General features: G+C 49.5%; 1 protein-coding gene across 5 annotated transcripts in view; it reads right to left on the minus strand.

Moving 5' to 3' along the window:
• The window catches only part of myo18ab (myosin XVIIIA b), a 99,713-nt gene extending 79,983 nt beyond the window's left edge, over window positions 1-19,730 (minus strand). For 4 of the 5 annotated variants that reach the window (XM_076977446.1, XM_076977441.1, XM_076977440.1 and 1 more), the window contains exons 1-2: window positions 19,576-19,730; window positions 16,735-17,881 (exon numbers count right to left, since the gene is read on the minus strand). In XM_076977446.1, coding sequence (XP_076833561.1) covers window positions 16,735-17,760 — 1,026 coding nt within the window. In that variant the 5' untranslated portion in view covers window positions 17,761-17,881; window positions 19,576-19,730. Of the gene's footprint in view, window positions 1-16,734; window positions 17,882-19,351; window positions 19,479-19,575 lie in introns of those variants that run through there. The other variant, XM_076977439.1, reaches the window with a different exon arrangement.
• Window positions 19,731-21,329: the final 1,599 nt, after the last annotated feature.

The following is a 21,329-nucleotide window of genomic DNA, read 5'->3' on the forward strand; positions in this document are numbered from 1 at the left end:
ACACACGCGCACGCACGCACGCACACGAACGCACACACACGAACGCACACACACACACACACACACACACATGCACACACACACTCACATTCACACACACACTCACATTCACACACACACACACACTCACACAATCACAGTCCCCAGCCTCTTTAAGCAGACAGCAGACAAGACTTTTAATGGCTAGTTTCACATCCACAAACACACATGCTGAAACAGACGACAGGTTCAAATATGGCCATGATGATGGAGCACAGATTCACCCTGATCTCCTCCTTCCCAACACCAATCAACCACCATACCAACATGGCAGCATCTGCAGCTAACACAGCACTGTGGAGTGAGCAGAGTGGCACTGTCTGTCTCCACAGGTGTGGACCCATGAAGACCAGCGGCAGGAACAGAGACTCTCTCCTTCCTGAGATGTGCAGTGATGAGGACCAGACCTTCTGCTCACCATCCCCATACAGTAAACTCAGTAGGAAGGTCTTCCCCATACAGTACACTCAGTAGGAAGGTCTTCCCCATACAGTACACTCAGTAGGAAGGTCTTCCTCATACAGTACACTCAGTAGGAAGGTCTTCTTCATACAGTACACTCAGTAGGAAGGTCTTCCTCATACAGTACACCCAGTAGGAAGGTCTTCCCCATACAGTACACTCAGTAGGAAGGTCTTCCTCATACAGTACACTCAGTAGGAAGGTCTTCCCCATACAGTACACTCAGTAGGAAGGTCTTCTTCATACAGTACACTCAGTAGGAAGGTCTTCCTCATACAGTACACCCAGTAGGAAGGTCTTCCCCATACAGTACACTCAGTAGGAAGGTCTTCTTCATACAGTACACTAAGTAGGAAGGTCTTCCCCATACAGTACACTCAGTAGGAAGGTCTTCCTCATACAGTACACTCAGTAGGAAGGTCTTCCCCATACAGTACACTCAGTAGGAAGGTCTTCTTCATACAGTACACTCAGTAGGAAGGTCTTCCCCATACAGTACACTCAGTAGGAAGGTTTTCTTCATACAGTACACTCAGTAGGAAGGTCTTCCTCATACAGTACACTCAGTCGGAAGGTCTTCCTCATACAGTACACTCAGTAGGAAGGTCTTCCCCATACAGTACACTCAGTAGGAAGGTCTTCTTCATACAGTACACTCAGTAGGAAGGTCTTCCTCATACAGTACACTCAGTAGGAAGGTCTTCCTCATACAGTACACTCAGTCGGAAGGTCTTCTTCATACAGTAAACTCAGTAGGAAGGTCTTCTTCATACAGTACACTCAGTAGGAAGGTCTTCCTCATACAGTACACTCAGTAGGAAGGTCTTCCTCATACAGTACACTCAGTAGGAAGGTCTTCCCCATACAGTACACTCAGTAGGAAGGTCTTCTTCATACAGTACACTCAGTAGGAAGGTCTTCCCCATACAGTACACTCAGTAGGAAGGTTTTCTTCATACAGTACACTCAGTAGGAAGGTCTTCCTCATACAGTACACTCAGTCGGAAGGTCTTCCTCATACAGTACACTCAGTAGGAAGGTCTTCCCCATACAGTACACTCAGTAGGAAGGTCTTCTTCATACAGTACACTCAGTAGGAAGGTCTTCCTCATACAGTACACTCAGTAGGAAGGTCTTCCTCATACAGTACACTCAGTCGGAAGGTCTTCTTCATACAGTAAACTCAGTAGGAAGGTCTTCTTCATACAGTACACTCAGTAGGAAGGTCTTCCTCATACAGTACACTCAGTAGGAAGGTCTTCCTCATACAGTACACTCAGTAGGAAGGTCTTCTTCATACATTACACTCAGTAGGAAGGTCTTCTCCATACAGTACACTCAGTAGGAAGGTCTTCCTTATACAGTACACTCAGTAAGAAGGTCTTCTCCATACAGTACACTCAGTAAGAAGGTCTTCTCCATACAGTACACTCAGTAAGAAGGTCTTCTCCATACACTCCATGACAAGGATGACCATTGCTTTCCATTTCACGCATGTCAAAGTCATTGTCCTGAAAGCTTGAAACGTGAGACAGACCTGCGGGGTAGCCAGACGTGACCCATGCGTGTTCGGTACGAGTCGTTCGGCACATTCGGCTAACAGCAGCCTGCCCCAGCACGTCTTAGACTCAGACGCCATCAGCGTCTGTTTGGCAGTCGAGATCACTGCTGGCGTTACTAATCCACATGGAATGCGGCGAGAATACACGTACGTTTCCATAACTCAGGACGTTTCAGACGGCCTCCTCACCCTCGAGCTCGGTCAAAGGTCATGGAGGATTTCTCCGTTCACACCACAAGCCAATGAGAGCAGAACAGAAAGTCAATCAGGGCTTTAAAAAGAGAACCCAGCTCAGAGTGGGCGGAGCTAGTTCAACACCCAAATAGCTTATCAAATCGATGACTGACATACAATTGAGCTGCTCGCTGATTTCAGGAGAAAATATGTTGGATAACTGGTACTACGCAAAGCAAATTTGAACGTGTAATAGAGCAGTCTCATAGACCATCACACCAGAAATGTGGGAGTCCTCTTAACACAGGAAATATCTCATCCACACGCTCCATTCTGTAGTGACAGCAAAGAACAAGCCACACTGATTGTTTATCCATTCAGTTACTGAATGAGCAAACTCTCCCAACAACGCCCCATTGTTACTGCCCATAAAGCGGCTTCGGGCTTCTGCTCCTAGCCAAACAATCGCCATTTGAACCCGCCCGGCCACCTCTGCCCACCAGACAACCCCGCGCACTCGGGTATGTGAGGTTACTGCCTCTGTCCCCAGGGCCAGACACACGGCAAGACCCAACAAATCCCTTCACTAGCGCCCCCCTCAAACAACCCCCGACAGGTGAAGGCTGATTAATGTGCAAGCCGGCCATGCTCCCGCCGGCTCGGGGGGGGGGACACACTGTAATTCATTCCGTAACTCTACTTGTCTACGTTTAGCTCAAGAGCAGCCAAAAGTATATTTTGAGGAGAAACGACCGTCTGGCAGACAACGGGAGGTCTTTGACTATAAGGCATCTGTCTGGGCCGGGCTGGGGGCTGCCGAACCTGCTGTGAGCGCACACACGTTGGGCGGGATCACTGCAGACGGCAGGCGACCCCCCCCGCGCACCTTTGACTCGAGCGCACCGCACGCTACCAGCAGCCAAACAAAAGCGCTCTCGTGACGTTCACAACAGCGCACCGGTTGGGTTGTGAACGTGGTGTGGTGTGATGTGGACAGACACGCCGCTGCTCTTGTGTGCAGGTTCCTCGGACACTTTGGAGATTCCTCCGCTGAACTTCCATCGAGCCAAGTTGGGTTGTGTGATCAAGGTTGCAGCCTGCTGGCTGATGGGATGTCCTGTGCTATACTGGGCTGGAGATGAAGAAGAAATGAAATAGTGGAGCACGTGCGTGCACACACACACACACACACACACACACACACACACACACACCAGCTGCAGGCACACTAAGAGTATCATCAGAACAATCGAGGCCGATCTGTAACCATGTCACAAGAGTTGCCAACGTGTTTTTTTTCTTCTTTCAATCAAATGTGAGGCGTATTACAACCACAACATGTAGGGATACATTTGTAACGTGATATTGTGCAGACGTAAATTGCAACATTAAAGTCGAGCATCTCAAGCGTTTCCTGAGCCAGTAGACATCTGCGTTCGCTTGACATGTTGTGTGAATTCATTTTTAATGAAGCATATTTTTACCCCATTAAAGTGATAGATGTGCTTTTAATTGCACTCGTTCGTCTTCTGCCGCCATTCGCAACCTCTCCACTTCTCCACCACCAAAGGCCTTTTGTTCATACGTGGCCGACCCGTACGGAGGCCATCTGGTGTAGAGTTGGTGCCGCTGGGTGGCGGTTCGGGCCCCGGGGCCTCGATGAGGCTACGTGGTTCCACCGACCAGACAAACCCACCCCGACAGACAGCAGACACGAACCCTGAACCCTGAACCCTGAACCCTACCACCCCCACCCCGCTGGTCTGCAGGTCACTGGACGCACAGTTGAGGAACGTCTGAAGAGCAGGCCTCCTCCTTCTCCAGTGGTGGAAGGTGACGTCACGTGTCTGTCTCTCCTGCTCCAACGAACCTGGCTCAACTCAGTCATGATCGAGCCCTGAGCCTTCAACCTGGGGGGCAATAAACTGGCCCACTGTGTAGGAACCCCAGTTCAACAGAGAGCCAGGAGCAGCAGTGTGGGCTCTAACCAAGCCTGGTCCGGCCTGCACGTTTCCAGCCACAGCGTGTCCCAGTAGCGCGCTAAACAGCAGCACGATCTTCTGTGCAATTACGGCATCCTCAGCGCCACCGGGGCCCAGCCAACACCGGGGCCAAGCCAACACCGGGGCCCGGGCCAGACCCGGCAGCCCGAGGCTCCAGACGCCAACTTTGTCCTCACTTTCCTCGACACAAAACACATTGCCCCGTGTCTGCGTCTGCTTAACGCACCACCATGGCACTGTGAGATGGATGAAGAACCTTCTGGAACGCAGAGTGTGTTGCACTACAGCATGTTTATTAAAAAAAAAGGCTCTTCCTGTGTCTGAGAACTTAATGACAAGTGTTCTCATTCTGGACAGAGCAGCTTACACACCAGGAGTTCAGAGCCAATCCCAGAATGCCACCCCGCCCAGTCATTTATATAGTACACACGGCTGCAGTCGTTTGGAATGTATTCACACAAAACCCCCTCGCTGAAGCAAAAGGGGCAATTTTTCCTCAGACACAACCTAGATTAGACCTCCGTTGAAGACCTCTAGAACGTCACTTCACACCACCACAATCCAAAATGAGTGATCAGAGTAATAATTCTTATTTCAGTAGCTGGGTCAGTGGGAGAAAAGCTGACTGATAAGCCACTGAGTCAGTGATCCATCACAGACATGCAGTGTCAAGTATCTGCTGGATCAAAGAAGACGGTTGTGGTCACGTGGCCCTCACATGGCCCTCAGACCACCGATGCGTAGTGTGAGGGTCAGCAGCTTGCTGGACGCCGCTAATCCGGCTGGAGCACTCTGTCCAAGAGCAACTGGAAGCGAAAGTCTCAACAATACGTCAATCATTGTCCATTTTCTCTCACAGGTTCCTGCAGGTTCCTCTCTCTGTTCCTCCACAGTTGCATTACTTACCCACACAAGCTCCTTCATTATTCAGTGTGCCTGCAGCAGGCTGCTCTAAATAATTAAGGGTTGTGCATTGGGTCAAGCAACGCAGTGCAGCTGAAGGAAAGAACTGATCTGAGATCAGACGAATAAACAGGAGGGTGGGGTTAAAATGCAGACTGAAGCCAGAGTTTTGAATTGACACATTTTCAAACCATCCACCAGTCACGTTTTGAGCCAGCGTGCCACAACACCTCACGGCGTGTCTCCACAGGACACGTCTTCGGGAGACCAAGGTGCATCGGTCACATTCCATGGCTGCTCAGAGCTGCATGAAATCCTGGCCGGGTTAGAGTTGGGGACCTTCAGTCTACAATCACCATGGAGGAACCCCCCCCCCCCCTCATGGACACAAGCCTCAGGGGTTCTCAGCACATAATTGGCTCGTCAGTGGGGAAGACTGGTTCTTGTGGGCCAGAATGCCAGTAAAGCCTGGGTGTGTGAATGTGTGTGTGTGTGTGTGTGTGTGTGTGTGTGTGTGTGTGTGTGTGTGTGAAGAGGTGATCTGATTTCTTTTCTACCCAAAGTGCACTCACTCACCCCGTCCAAACCTCAGACCACACCACTGGAGCTCAATATTTTCTTTGATTCTCTTTTTCGGGATTTAATGGCGGGGTTTTCAATTGTTTGGTGTCCAGACGAGGCGCAGGCATGTATGACTGAGGGCTTTTCCACGTCGGGAACTTGCTGAAGTTATCATTCAGTCAAGTTCAAACTAACATCAGAATGTGGAGAATCCACAGGCATACATTAAACAGAGGCCATGCACCTTAAGGTTCAACACAGATCCAAAGATTGCAAACTTAATTTGCGGCAAATCTGAACATGCTGTTCTGATGAGGTCTCGGCTGACCTGAGATCATTCTTCAGAGCTCTTAACCCAGGCCAACTTTCTGTGATACTTGTAAGCAGATAGGAGTCACATGAAGTACAGAGACAGTGATTTATGACTACGGTGTCCAGTCTGATAAAAAGACCTTCCTCCAGGTCATAAGGCACAAACAACAGTGAAATCACAAAGGATGTAAAAGAAAGGCATTTAAAATCACCGTGGGCCTGCCAAAGACGGGAGAATTTATGACCCGATTTTTTTCCCCCAGAAAGGTACTGGACTGTTCACTACATGAGAATTTTCACATCTGTATTAAAGAAATAAAATGGCACTCCAAGGTTACAAGAGGCTATTTTCAGCAAATGTTAAGCTTTTATTTATATTTAAGTGCAGTTATTCCACATAATTCCTAACATTGCTAGCTAGACATCAAACTGTAATCACTGTGACACTGCAAGTGTCCTTATCCTGATTTGGTGAAGACGTTCGTCATTGTTGCTAACATGTCTAGCTAGACCCTGAAGACATCACTCTACTTTTGATTTGCCCCTAATCCATGTTCGCCCCCAGCCTATGGCATCCCAGCACAGATTACACACTAGCCCATCCCAGCACAGATTACGCACTAGCCCATCCCAGCACAGATTACGCACTAGCCCATCCCAACACAGATTAGGCACTAGCCCATCCCAGCACAGATTACGCACTAGCTCATCCCAGCACAGATTACGCATTAGCCCATCCCAGCACAGATTACGCACTAGCCCATCCCAGCACAGATTACGCACTAGCCCATCTCAGCACAGATTACGCACTAGCCCATCCCAGCAGATTACGCACTAGCCCATCCCAGCACAGATTACACACTAGCCCATCCCAGCAGATTACACACTAGCCCATCCCATCACAGATTACACACTAGCCCATCCCAGCACAGATTACGCACTAGCCCATCCCAGCACAGATTACGCACTAGCCCATCTCAGCACAGATTACGCACTAGCCCATCCCATCACAGATTACGCACTAGCCCAAGCACAGATTACACACAAGCCCATCCCATCACAGATTACACACTAGCCCATCCCATCACAGATTAAACACTAGCCCATCCCATCACAGATTACGCACTACCCCAAGCACAGATTACGCTCTAGCCCATCCCAGCACAGATTACACACTAGCCCATCCCAGCACAGATTACGCACTAGCCCATCCCAGCACAGATTACGCACTAGCCCATCTCAGCACAGATTACGCACTAGCCCATCCCATCACAGATTACGCACTAGCCCAAGCACAGATTACACACAAGCCCATCCCATCACAGATTACACACTAGCCCATCCCATCACAGATTAAACACTAGCCCATCCCATCACAGATTACGCACTACCCCAAGCACAGATTACGCACTAGCCCATCCCAGCACAGATTACACACTAGCCCATCCCAGCACAGATTACGCACTAGCCCATCCCAGCACAGATTACGCACTAGCCCATCCCAGCACAGATTACGCACTAGCCAATCCCAGCAGATTACACACTAGCCCATCCCAGCACAGATTACGCACTAGCCCATCCCAGCACAGATTACGCACTAGCCCATCCCAGAACAGATTACGCACTAGCCCATCCCAGCACAGATTACGCATTAGCCCATCCCAGCACAGATTACGCACTAGCCCATCCCAACACAGATTACGCACTAGCCCATCCCAGCACAGATTACGCACTAGCCCATCCCAGCACAGATTACGCACTAGCCCATCCCAGCACAGATTACGCATTAGCCCATCCCAGCACAGATTACGCACTAGCCCATCCCAGCACAGCGTTTCTAAACTCCTGCATGAGGCAACTGACATGCAGCGTCATGTCAAATTTCCATGGTGAGCACAATGTTGACCCTGCTCGTTGCCATGGAACCACAGTGAACCCAACTCCATGCCGTGTACTTAATGGCAGGGCGTATCAGATGTTAAAAATCTGACTTGTCTTTAAAATGGGGCTTTGACCCCAGCTCACGACGCCACCAAAGGTCCTTGGAATGCGTGGTAGGACAAACCGAACACCCGAACACAGCCTCTTACAGGGCTTAGCAGTGCGGATAATCTTTCTGCGGAGGCTCGCAAACCATTACTCACAAATTATTTTGGCGCCATTTCCTCAATAAATTGACAAAGGCGTATTATTTACTTACTGGAAAAGGGCTTCTGGGGACATGCAGGAGGTTGACACCACTCATACACCATTCTCACACATCACCACATCTGGGGGGGGACCCCAGATAAAGAGTCTCTCAGTCATCCCATCAGTCCCGTGATCAGGAGCTCTGGGGGGGGGGGGGGACACCCTCATCACTAATGGGCCCATTAAGTCATCCGCTGGTGTGATGGCAGCTCACTGACAGACCAGGATATTCGTGTCCGCCCGACACAGATGAGTGTGCAGGCCATGGAAGCGCGTAGCCAGGGGGAGCGATAAATTACCAGCCATCAGGAATCAGTGGTATTTCTGCACAGACCACAACCACGCTGGACGGCATGGAAATGCAACAACCCCGAGACAAAGAGCATTCCAGCCCCTCTTCTAACTACACACTGCGTCTATTTCTGTCTGTATTCTTGGGGGGGCACAGTTTGGCACGGTTTACCTCTACCAATAAGAACCCTTTAAATTCCAGTGTGTAAACCCTGGTTGGTGTAAGCTGTAAGATGTAGTTATACACACCCCATGGCCTCCGGTCTTACTCCGAGACTCTCAGTCAGAAGACAGGATGCTCCCTGCATCACCTCCACCCACACGCTGTGTAATTAAAGTATGTGCTGGAAACCCCCCCCCCCCCCGATCTTACAGATGATGCAAAGCCCTTGTGTTTGTCTTACGCTCAGGCTGGATGAGTAGCACATTCTGTACCGACGGCAGCCCACAATCAAGACAGGAGCGGAGTGGAGCGGGGCGGGGCGGGGCGGGGCGGGGCAGGAGCTGTGGGCACGAGGGGGCGGGGGAAGCAGGAGGGGAATTCTGCCCCTGCCGGCACACAGAGGGGCCTTTCTCCGCCCTCAGGGCCACGTGGGGCAGATTGCGCATACATAAGCGAAACGCCAACGACTCCGTAACGTGCAGAGGGCTCCGTCCTTTTCCTTCCGACATGCGGATGGGCAAAACTCTGAGCAACAGAAGGAAAGAGCTGGCCCTAAGATGGGGGGTGTGGTGTTGAGGGGGTGGGGGGGGTCCACTGCGGGAAGCCAACCGATTTAAATTTTCCGATGAAAGGACCATCCTGACGGGAAACACCCCCCCCCCCCCCCCCCCCAGCCGCAACAGACCACCAGGCATCGATCTCCCCGTCCACCACGGCTTTCCCCTCGCACTTCCTCTGGAGGCTTCCTGTTTAACTGAGGCTTCCATAAGTAAAAAGACAGGCGGGGGAAAGTTCTCTCCCATTGTTGGGCAAAAGGAGACAGGAGAGTAAAACAGTGGCTGTACTAAAACAAAGAGCCAACTGCATCAACATGGTGTCTGGCCTGCAAGGGCCGCGAGAAGCATCACAGCGTCTGGACAGAGACGCTCTCAGTGTCGTACTCAGACTGGAGAATGTATCAAAGCTGTCTTTAAACAACGCTAATAAAAATGAAGGAACTGGCCATTTAGATACATAATTAATTAAAGTTAAATAAAAGGTGTTTTCCCCCATACATGTAATCATTACACTTGCTAAAGAGAACGTGGGGAGAAGAACTAATGTATTCACAGCTGTACAACACAATCTGCCTTTCCAGAGAACGGAGGTGAATATGGGCTGATCTCTTCTGGCCCCTCCTCCCAGAGTGTGTGTTAGACTCCACCCCTGGGCTGCACTCTCCAGAGACCCACTCAGGAAGTGTCATGTTTGTTCCAAAGCAAATTCCACAAATACCAGAACGAAACTTAAGGGAGGAAACATTTCCCCACCAGTCACTGAAGCCAACACTGTAAACACACACACACACACACACACATATACACACACACACACACACATATACACATATACATACACACACACACATATACATACACACACACATACACACATATACATACACACACACACACACACACACACACACACACACACACACACACACACACACACACACATATACATACACAAACATACACATACACACACACACACACACACACACATATACACATATACACACACACACACATATACACACACACACACACACATACACACACACATACATATACACACACACACATATACACACACACACACACACGTATACACACACACGTATACACACACACACACACATATACACACATACACATACACACACACACACACACACACATACACACACACACACACGTATACATACACACACACATATACACACATACACACACACACACATACACACACACATACACACACACACACGTACACACACACACACACACACACACACACACACACACACACACACATATACACACATATACACACATACACACACATACACACACATACACACATACACACACACACATACACACATACACACATACACACATACACACACACACACACACACACACACACACACACACACACACACACACACACACACACCTTCTGCCTCTCTGGATGTGTGGTGGGGTTTTGGTTGTACCCCACGTGGGCTAAACCATGTCCACAAAGGCCCTGTGGACTTCACGGTCCACTGAGCGGGGCAGAATGGCCGTACAAATCAGTGGGGATCGTGACGTGAGAGTGACGTGTAGTGATTAGTCCTGCACGCCAATCTGATCGCCAGGCAGGGCTTCCTGCGCACTCCTGCGCACGCTCGATTACTTCCCGTACCACGCACCGCTGCTGCCTGGGAATCAAAGCTAAAGTAACACCACAGTCATTACACCCAGGACATGAAGGTGTGATGCCTACAGAACACCGATCTCCTATTAGACGGCATTTCCGTACTCGAATAGGACAGAGCAGGTTAGGCTGGACGTCACGACTCAGAGAAACACTGGCTCAGGCAGTCCGGTACCACGGATGCAGAGTGCAGTCTGAGGGGAACACAGGCACCAGACACAGCCCACCTGGGCCGGACTGATCTAGGCACTTGGAGAGGCTTAGCAGCGAGACGTTTTCTGAGTGGTGGCGAAAGACGCCACTCTCATCTCTGGTCCTGTCAGAACTAATCAAATGTGGTTTCGTGGGCTGGGGAAGACGGCCAGGAAGAAAAATGTCTCAGAGCACCAGAAAAAAAAAAAAAAAAACGAGTTCAGAGATCAGACGTGTTGAGAAGGTTTGAAATGAGAGCCAATCAAAATCAGGATAGCTTCCTGAAAGGAGCTTACGGCGTCACAGAGTAGGACAACACTGCCCAGGCCAAGAGAAACGTTGGGCAGTGGGGGAGAGGGTGGGCACCGCCTTAACCTATGTGCTTCACCCAACCAGAACACAGTCACACCACGGGACGGACAGCACCGGCAGCCAATCCGCCGTTCCGGGGCAGGTGCCAGGATGGTCGGACATTCCATCACAGCTTATCTGCCTTCTGCTCCACTGATGACAACGAGGAGGGGAAATGGAAATGGCAGTTTCATCTATTAATACGCAGTGCCTGAATCTTATTAATCCAGGGCTAAACCCCAAGGGGCTGAGAGCCAGTGCAGTGATTAACACACAAGGCTTGAACATTTCTGCCCTGGGTGATTAACATACCAACATACTTACTTACTTACAAACATATATATATATATATATATATATATATATATATATATATATATATATATATATATATATATATATATATATATAAAAGAATAAAAATTGTGTGTGTGTGTGTGTGTATACATATATGGAAAATTCTTCTTGACAAAAAGAAGTGTTCCCAGCTTACTGTTCAGAAAAGATGCCAGAAAGAGCAGAACCCATGAGCCTGAGTGAGAGAGAGAGAGAGAGAGAGAGAGAGAGAGAGATGGGAGGGAAGACTAAGGGACGGAGGATGTTTTACTGACAGAAGGATAAACGTATGACATCCAAATTTAAACTGGATGTTTCCCAGTGAAAGCGAACGTAAACTGGTCCTAATGGGTCACATGGGGAGGACACAAACAAAACTCCATCCCATGTAAAAAGGCAGGCTGAGCGGGACCTCCTGAAGAGGAAGACCTCCTGAAGAGGAAGACGTCCTGAAGAGAGCGCTTTCCAGCAAAGTCCTGCCATCGAGGCCTGAAGTGGACGTGCGAGTTTCTCTGAAGTCAGAATCCAAATGGTTTGAATTACAAGCATCGTAACGGAGGCCCCAATGACCAAAGTCTGTGTGCTGGCACCATGAAACCCATCGTCAGCTGGCCGTCCCGCCGCTTGGGAAGAGATTACGGAAGAAGTCGTGCCAAGAGCTCTGAGCCGGCCGCACCTCTGAAGGGACAGAGCTCTGTGGGTGCAGGGCAACACGGCGCCGTCTCTTTAAATCCGTCTTTCCAGCTAACAGGGCGGGAAAAAGGCCAGCGGGTCAACCCAGGCCGGCCCAGAGCGGCAAGGGGCAGAACCGGCGAACGTCCGTTAGCGGCAGCGTTTGTTGTCGACTGGATCACAGGGGTATTAGCGTCAATTCCTTACACAGTTCTTAACGGTGCTGGTGTATTTCCAAATTGCAAAAGGGCCTCCGTGCTCAGACTGACTAGGGCACCAGTAAAGGTCAACACATCTACATAATGCAGACATCTGAAACCAATATGCTTAGAGCTCAAGGTTCAAGACTGGTAATGGATACACAACTTGTTGGGCACATGAGCAACTTTAACCACTCAGTCGTGGTTTAACCTGGCCAATAAAACCACAAGCTCACTACTTAGAGCTTAAAGCTTGTGTGTATCTGCTCCTTCATGTGTGTGTGTGTGTGTGTGTGTGTGTTTGTGTTGAAGTGATGGCATCTGGTCCACACCTGTGGGCAGTTCCCTCGCAGACAGATTCACAAAGACTGGAGTTTGCAGGAAGCCTGACGACCCCAGTAAAAGTTGGTTTGACATTTAATCTTAATCTGCGTCCCGACAAAGAGGATTAATAAATGGGATGACCTGCCACTGTTGCCGCTGAGGTTTGCTGTAGCTAGCTGTAATCTGCATTGGCACCTATTCCTTATCCCATCATCCTCGTCTCGACGGACACGGCCCGGCTGGATTGAGCTCAGTCTGGGAGCTAAAAATAGATGGCGTCTACCCGTTTGTCTCAGAAACGCAGGCGGCGTGAGCACTCGGAGCGCGCAGACGATCGGCACAGGACATCCTGGCTGAGTTAGTCAGAGGATGCGAGAATGGTGAGCTTCCTGTGGGCTCGGTCTGACTGAGCTAAGCCCCGCCCCCGAGGAGGAGAGGGAGAGAGGGGCTTCGGCCTCTTCCCCGACCCCTCCGCCACAAAAACATTCCTCGCCTGGGAAGGAGGGACTCCTACATTTTGCCTACTGCCAAAAGTAATCATTCTTGGGACATTCGATATGCTCTCAGGATCCAAAAATAGCATGTCCATACCCTGAACCCCCCCAACACTCCCATCCTGCTGCCTGTGATGGAAGTGAGCAATGACTCTGGTCGTGTTGATCCCCAGTGCCTGGGCCTTCATGAGCTCTGCAACCTTAATCCTTAACACAACCTTCCTCACACAACTTACTTGCTACAAAGACACACATCATTGTTCATCCGCTAAAAAGGCGCTAGTCACAGCAGTCTACACTAGTAGTCTGACCTGTGGTCTAAACTGGTCAGTAAAGAGCCCAGGGTGAAAGGTCAGACAGGGGCAGGTTGGGCCTCCCTTTTAATTTTGACATGTGTCTGCTGGCTGGGTCCAACGCTTCCGTTTGCATGGATAATCGATGGACTGAATCCTCCTCACGTGATCTGATCCTCGTCCAGGAAGGGCGGCCACGTTCCGAACACGCTTCCGTCTGCGACACGCCGAACTTATTCCCGTAAAGGCGTCTGCGGGTGAGGACTCGCCGTGGCGTTCACGCCCCCGGGGCAGGTGGCGTGCGGCTGTCGCGGACGCCCGCACATGCACCCAATTACGGCGGCGCAGGGTTCGTCTCTCATTACGCAGCCGTGACCCTGGGAGGCCTGAACCGCAGGACTGAAACGGAGCTTCAAACTGACCGTAGGACAGCCTCCCGCACGACAGACGAGCACAAGAGAACGCTGAATTACACCCAGCCTTTGACTTTTCTTTTTATTTTTTTGTCTTCTGCCAATACATCACAGCTGAGGTCCCGGGCAAGGGAAAAATAAAGTGCTAGTTACTTCTGCGCCACTATGTACATGCAATATGGAGCATAGAGTATAGAAGAAAGACATGGTTGTACAAACAAACGGGCTCCAGTGAGGGTCAGGACAGAGGAGGATATTCTAGACCTACAGGGTTTAGAGGAGCTCCAGAGCTCAGTGAGAAAGGGAGCAGCTATTGTTTATAGATTCAGAAAAACTTTGAGCAATCATGCTGAGAAGATTCACATAAAGACTTTTTCCCCGCAGCTAATAACACTGACAGTGGATTGATGTGTATTTTCAGAGAGACCCAGATTCTGAACAGTGACGAGTCTGGTCTGTTTAGAATCACGTCTCATGATGAGTGCAAGAGAACTCTCACAACCCGCCGCTGCTCTGACACAAGGCGACCGGCCAAGATCGCTAGAGGCAAACACCAAAAAGCGGAAGAATGGGGGAAACGTGGCCCGGTCCGAACTCACAACCCTCACGCCGCTTCCGTCTCGGACTTCCCGGGGCCCCGCTCCTACAAACACGGCGGCCCAGGCGGCGAGTCTTCTGGGCCTGCCGTCGGCGTGCAGGAACGACACCCCCATGGAGCGGGAGCCCAGGAAGAGCTAAACCCCGGGAGGGAGGTTCCTCCCAGGAACCTCGGAGCTTCTGACATGCCAACAGCAACCTGTCTTCCACTCAGCCCTGCGTTCAGACCTCCGTGGGCCACTTGCAGACATCACCCAGTCAGTACGTACACAGACAAACAACTCTTCGCACGGACACAGCCTGCAGCGTGGGGCAGATATCAGAGTCACTTTATGTTTGTACTACTGACACACAGCATCATTAGCTTAACTCCAAGTTTTTAATCACGGAGACTGGGCAGAGGTCGCCCTATCCACCTCGTAATTTACTGCCGTTCACACGTGGTGATAAAGGAAAGACCTTCTCCTGTCTGTCCCTGTGCTGTTGGGAGCCTCATTCTGCTTACAGAAGAGCAGCTGTCCTAAACATGGTTCACAACTTTGGTGTTGTTCACACACACAGGCTGTGAGAGAAAGAGACAGACAGAGAGATTGAGAAGGAGAGAGGATTTTGATGAAAGGTAAAACAAGGAAAATAGCAACAATAATCAAAATAATGTGTCTAAATAAATGAAAATCTTACACATCTACACATATCCATGTGTTCACATCCAATAAGTAAAGACCTAAGTAATTGCTTAAGATATGTACACTGTTCGGTTGATCTTTTAACGAGGCTCTTTGACTTTTAATGACGTTCACATGACTTCGAGCACAAGCCTAAACTAAACAGATTTCAGCTGAAGGGCAAATAATAGGAAGCAGCATGGATTGTTATCCTGTGAGTGTGATTACACCAACGATGTGATGCAGTGCTTTCAGCAATTTGCACAAAATGAAAACCCTAGAGACGTCCGCTGTCTTAGCACACACGCACACACACACACACACACACACACACACACACACACCTCCATTCTGTACAAAAGAAAAACACACCACCACTGCAGGCTAAGACCGTTGCCAAAGTACATGCGTTTCTTATCTGCCATCCAAATGGGAAGCCGTGCACAAAAGCAGCTGATAAGCCAATGACTTCCTTTTCACCGCTACAGCAGTTGCCACAGCACCACTGGTCCTGTAGTCGCCGTGTTGGCCCAGGAACACCAGAACTGCTGTGTCGGGACCCACCACAACACACCCAGGACGGGCAAAACACTGACCGCACACGTCATCCCGTTCAAGCAGGGCGGGTGGAGGGACACCGCAGCTCTCCGTCAGCCAACGGCTCCATTGACCTGTGTGGAGTCGGGCTGTAAAGAGCCTTGCAGGACTGACATAATGGAAGGGGGGGGGGGGGGAGATATTAAATGAATGTGGAGACCTGACAGTAAGTGCCACTGGATCCCTGCCTTGTGTGCTGCTGAGAGAGGCTGTGGAAGAAAACACTCCACGTTAGACTGTTAGACGAGAGGCCACTGAAGTTCACTGTTCCTGTCAGGTGATCATCCATCCTGGAACAGAGTGAGTTCATCTAAATGAACGGCACTGTAGAACAGGCCCGGTTTGTTTGACGACTGCAGTGTGAGCGGGGTGGGGTTCTGCTGGCACAGAGGAGTGAAAGGAGAGAGGAGAGAGAGAGAGAGAGAGAGAGAAAAAAAGGACAGAGAGGAGAGAGAAAGAGATAGAAAGGAGAGAGGAGAGAGATAGAGAGATAGAAAGGAGAGAGGGAGAGAGATAGAAAGGAGAGAGAGAGAGAGAGAGAGAGAGAGAGAGAAAGGACAGAGAGGAGAGAGATAGAGATAGAAAGGAGAGAGAGAGAGAGGAGAGAAAGGAAAAGGAGAGAGAGGGAGAGAGAGAGGAGAGAGTGGAAAAGGAGAGAGAGAGAGAGAGAGAGAGAGAAAGACAGGACACTTACATCGAAGGTCTCTCTCCGGGGTCCCTCCGTGCTCCTAAGCCAGCAGCGGCTGAGTTCACTCAGCTCCAGGATGGGCTGCACCCGCAGACGCACCGTCTCCCCCGACTGCCGGATCATCTCCACGATCTCGTCCCTGCTCTTGCTCTCCACGTTGCGCCCGTTGATCTCCACCAGCCGGTCGCCGGGCACCAGGCCCAGGGCCGCGTCCTTGGTGCCGGCGCCGGGCTCGGCGAAGTGGACCACACGCCGGTAGACGCCGCCGTCGGCCCCGCGGTCCAGCATGGTGGTGCGGCGCAGCGAGAACCCGAAGTCGCCGGTGGGCCGTCGCTGAAGCTCGAGCTGCCGGGCCTCGGGTTCCCGCGGCGCCACCACGGCCGGGAGGCGCAGGTCGGCCGCGAACGTCTTCTCCACCACCTCTGGGACGTGGACCTTCCTGGCGGGGGCCGCCTGGTGCTGCTGCTGCAGGGGGTCCGGCGTGCACTTCACGTCCAGGACCCGCGTCTCCACCTGCGGGGAGGGCGCGGCGGAGTTGGGACCCGACGGCGTGGAGCCCTCCGACGGGCTCTCCTCCTTGCTCCTCTGCGAGAAGGAGAACCGCTTCATGATCTGGCCCACCTGCGAGCTCTGCATGGCCAGCGAGCCGAAGCGCGCCGCCCGCTCCCGCACCGAGCCCCGCGGGGTGTCCTGCCCGCCCTCCCCCTTCAGGTCGTCGCTGGAGCCGGCCGCGCTCAGCCCGTCGGCATCCAGCGCCACGCTGCTGCGGTTGCTCGGGCCGTCCGACTCGATGTCGGTCAGCGTGAGCTCCGAGCCGCTGGCCACCTTGATGGGGATGGGGTTGGAGATCTCCAGCCTGCTCCGAGACTCGCGCTTGGAGCTGCGGTTGAGGTTGAAGAAGCCCCGACGCATGCTCATCTCGTCCAGGCTGCGGAGCTCCGCGGCTGACATCCTCTCCCGCTTGTCCCGCTTGTCCTTCTTGTCCTTGCGTCCCGCATCCTTCTCCTTGTCCTTTTTCATCAAGTTGAACATGGTCTGCCTTCCGAAGCAATAATCCCCACAGACGAGGCCCTGATGTCTTCAAATATGAGGGGTTTTTCCATACAGAGACAGGATGACTAATGTAAGTCCAGATTGGCTTAGTTAATGTAGCCTAAAACAAACAAAAAGAAAAGTAACAACGTCAGATATCATATTTCTATAAACGTTTAAACTTAACAGTTAAAAGGCGATGGTGATCGTCACCTTGGTAAAAGGCTTTAAGCTATTGGAAGTAAGAAAAAAGTGATATGTTAGTAATAACAATAACAACAAGCTAATAAAAGGACATATGGAAGCCACAGGCCTCTAAACACCAGCTTTCACATTCCTATTTTCCCACCAGCGGGAGACCCTCACATCCAAACAAGTTCCATTAACAAGGGGCCAAATTCCTCAACCAATTCCCCCCACAACAATCAATGACAAGACAGACAGGTATTATGTGTCTATGTGACAGGTATTATAGTTCCTAAGACCTGGCTACGACATGCAAATTCAGTACAAATGACAAAACGCCCTAATAACAGCACCCAAGCACTGTCTTATTATCGTGTAGGAACAGCACAACTACTCTTTAACAATAAAGACCTCTGTGATGTATTAAGTCTAATACACCGTGTAGTGTTAAACCATGACTGACTCAGAGGCTGACTCAGAGGTACTGAAAATTACTATTATGAACATGTGTGTGTTTATTTCACCTTTACATTACAACACTTATCAACTTTACAATCGCTTCTGGTAACGTCCTGAACTTTCAGATGCAGTGTATTGCCGCTGTCCGGTTACCACACCCATTACCGTATTTTTATCAGAAGGGCCCGCACATGTATTACGGAACATTCACGTTGTACATGATTATACCACATCAGCAAAAACATATACCCTATTTTATGAGGCAGAAATAAGAACAACCCCACACAGCGGTGTGTTATTTAACGCTGCTTAGGCAACAACATGATCAATAACGTCCTCGCTGACAGCAAGCCTCGTCTTGTTTGACTTTGCCACCACGTTTTCACAGGCCCAAACCAAACACGATAACGAATTAATAACGATTAATGAATTAATATCCACACTAATATCTACACTAATATCCACAGGCCACTGGATTTAAATTCACCACTGAAACAAATGTTCAGTCTGAGAGACCAGGACTCAGAAGCGCAGCGATGCCCCGCCAAATAACGTCAAATAACGTCAAATAATAACGTTAAATGACGTCAAATAATAACGTTAAATGACGTCAAATAATAACGTTAAATGACGTCAAATAACGTCAAATAATAACGTTAAATGACGTCAAACAATAACGCTAAATTACGTCAAATAATAAAGCTAAATGACGTCAGGCGAACGATCAGCTGACGTAAACAGAAACGATAACGGACTTAACGGAGTTGACAGTTAGACGGATAATCTATCAATATTGGTCCGGCTAGCATCGCCCAGTCACGGATTTTTGGGGCTGTCAGGATTTCGTCGGGAAAACCGGAATTTTCTCAGCCGACAATTACGTAACATGACCGTAAAACCCTCAACTAATCACGCAGCGTCTGTGAGGAAAATTAATAAATTTGACCTGATTTCACGTCTCGAGACGGTTAGCCGGCTGGCTAGTGCGCTAGCTACGGTTAGCACGCGCGACTGGCGGCGTCTCTCCTTTCTTCAGCCGCGACAACATCCAGCAGCAGCCCGCCGCGGAACCCGTAAAAACACCGCTAAACCGGGGACGCTGGAATAACAGGACCGTGCGGGTGTGGGGGGGGGGACACAACGATACGCGTGAAACTGCCCTGGACTCACCGTTATCCGAGACGCGGTGTTGTGTGGAGGAACGGGGCTGTGTTGTAGCGAGGTCCGTAGATGGGCGCAGCGGGGCGGTAAGAAAGCGGCGGGGTGTCGGGCGTGTGTGTGAGGGGATGGAGGCGGTCGGTCAGCCTCACGCTGCCCCGGGAAACACGAGGAAACGGCGCGCTCTGGTGGGGAAGTGAGGGTACTACAGGATGCGGTTTAAAAAAAAAGAGCAAAGGAGACACAGAAAAACGCAGAAAAAAATACATGGGGGGAAATTGTGAAACTGTCACTACTTTGTAATAGAATCATGATTTACACTAAAAGATGAGACAACCTTAACTATTAAATCAGTTACCATACTAATAACGAATCTGTTATATATGTTATACTATTTATTAAACAAAGGGTTCAGCGTTTTATAACTCTTTTTATAACTCTTTTATAACTCTTATAACTCTCATTAATCGCATTACCAATTCTAAAATTAACTAATAATGATTAGTTTTTTTTCTGTTTATTGTACTGATTACTTCGTCGATCTTCACGCTGTTGGTTGTTCATTTAGTTTATTAAAATGCTGCATGCAGTGTCGTGGTTCTGTGTTTTAAACGTCGATTAATCGATTTCACCTTTTATAAATTAATTAAAATAATCTGCAAAATAAACATAATACAATATTAGCAATGGCATCAGCACACTCTTGGGACCACTAGTTTGAAATACTGCGCTGCTGGAGGGAGTTTGAGGGAGTTTGTTTTGCGCTATCGACACTCAGTACACCTCCCGTCTCCACCCCTACAACTCGGTCCCCTTTTCTAACAACTTGTATCGAAGTATTATTAATAACTAGACTACCTCATCCCTGGAAAGTGAAGTCATAGCGATCTCGTCAATGCTAGACAGCAATAACTGACCCCTGCTGGACACCGTATGTCTTACAAACGCGCTTTGTGTTTCCCGTGATCGGGAAGGGAAGGTGGATCCGAAGGGTAAAACTGACAGTATTGTTTTCACTTAACCGCTAGAGGTGGTGATCTTTAATCTTCACTAACGCACCTTTACGTCCCCTCAAAGAGAGCTGAAGCTGCTTGAATGCTCGGTACTGTCGACCTACTTGTACGTCTGTTACATATAGCCTATCTATTTGTAGTGGACATAAACTGATCACTGAGATCTGGAGAGTTTATAATGCTATCAAATACCAGCCCTAGTGGTGTAAAGATGTATGAAATGCTGGGAAATTACGAATCTAGGGTTACTAGAAAAGTGGATAACCAATAAAAAAAAGTTTTCGCTTACTAACACCCAGTACTTTCAATTGTAGTTAAGGGGTTGTGTTGGGGTGCGTTTTACAGCATAAAAGGATGAACATCTTGTCTTATATGTGACAAACTAGAACAGTATTCTCTGGCGAGCAGCAAACAAGAACAGATAATGTGCTGTCTGGGACAAGGCCTCAAACTGCAGGACTTTCACGTTCACCTTTTCATAATGGTTGATTTTGTTTTATGCTGTATTTTTTGTACAAATTCTTTTTTCACTTCTCTCTGAATTACTACTACTGTGTATTGTGTATCAACCTGCCCAGGGACAGCAGATGAAAATTGGCCATTTGGCTAAATCTGGCGCATTTACATCATGAAATAATAATGTTGATTAATGTATATTGCCCATGTTTAAATAAACAAACTGAGAATAGCAATCTGTAGGAAATTCCATTTTTATTTTTTTATTTCCAACAACAGCAAAGATGAACTTCACAC

Source organism: Brachyhypopomus gauderio, chromosome 16 (assembly GCF_052324685.1).
Source record: "Brachyhypopomus gauderio isolate BG-103 chromosome 16, BGAUD_0.2, whole genome shotgun sequence".
Lineage (NCBI taxonomy): Eukaryota > Metazoa > Chordata > Actinopteri > Gymnotiformes > Hypopomidae > Brachyhypopomus > Brachyhypopomus gauderio.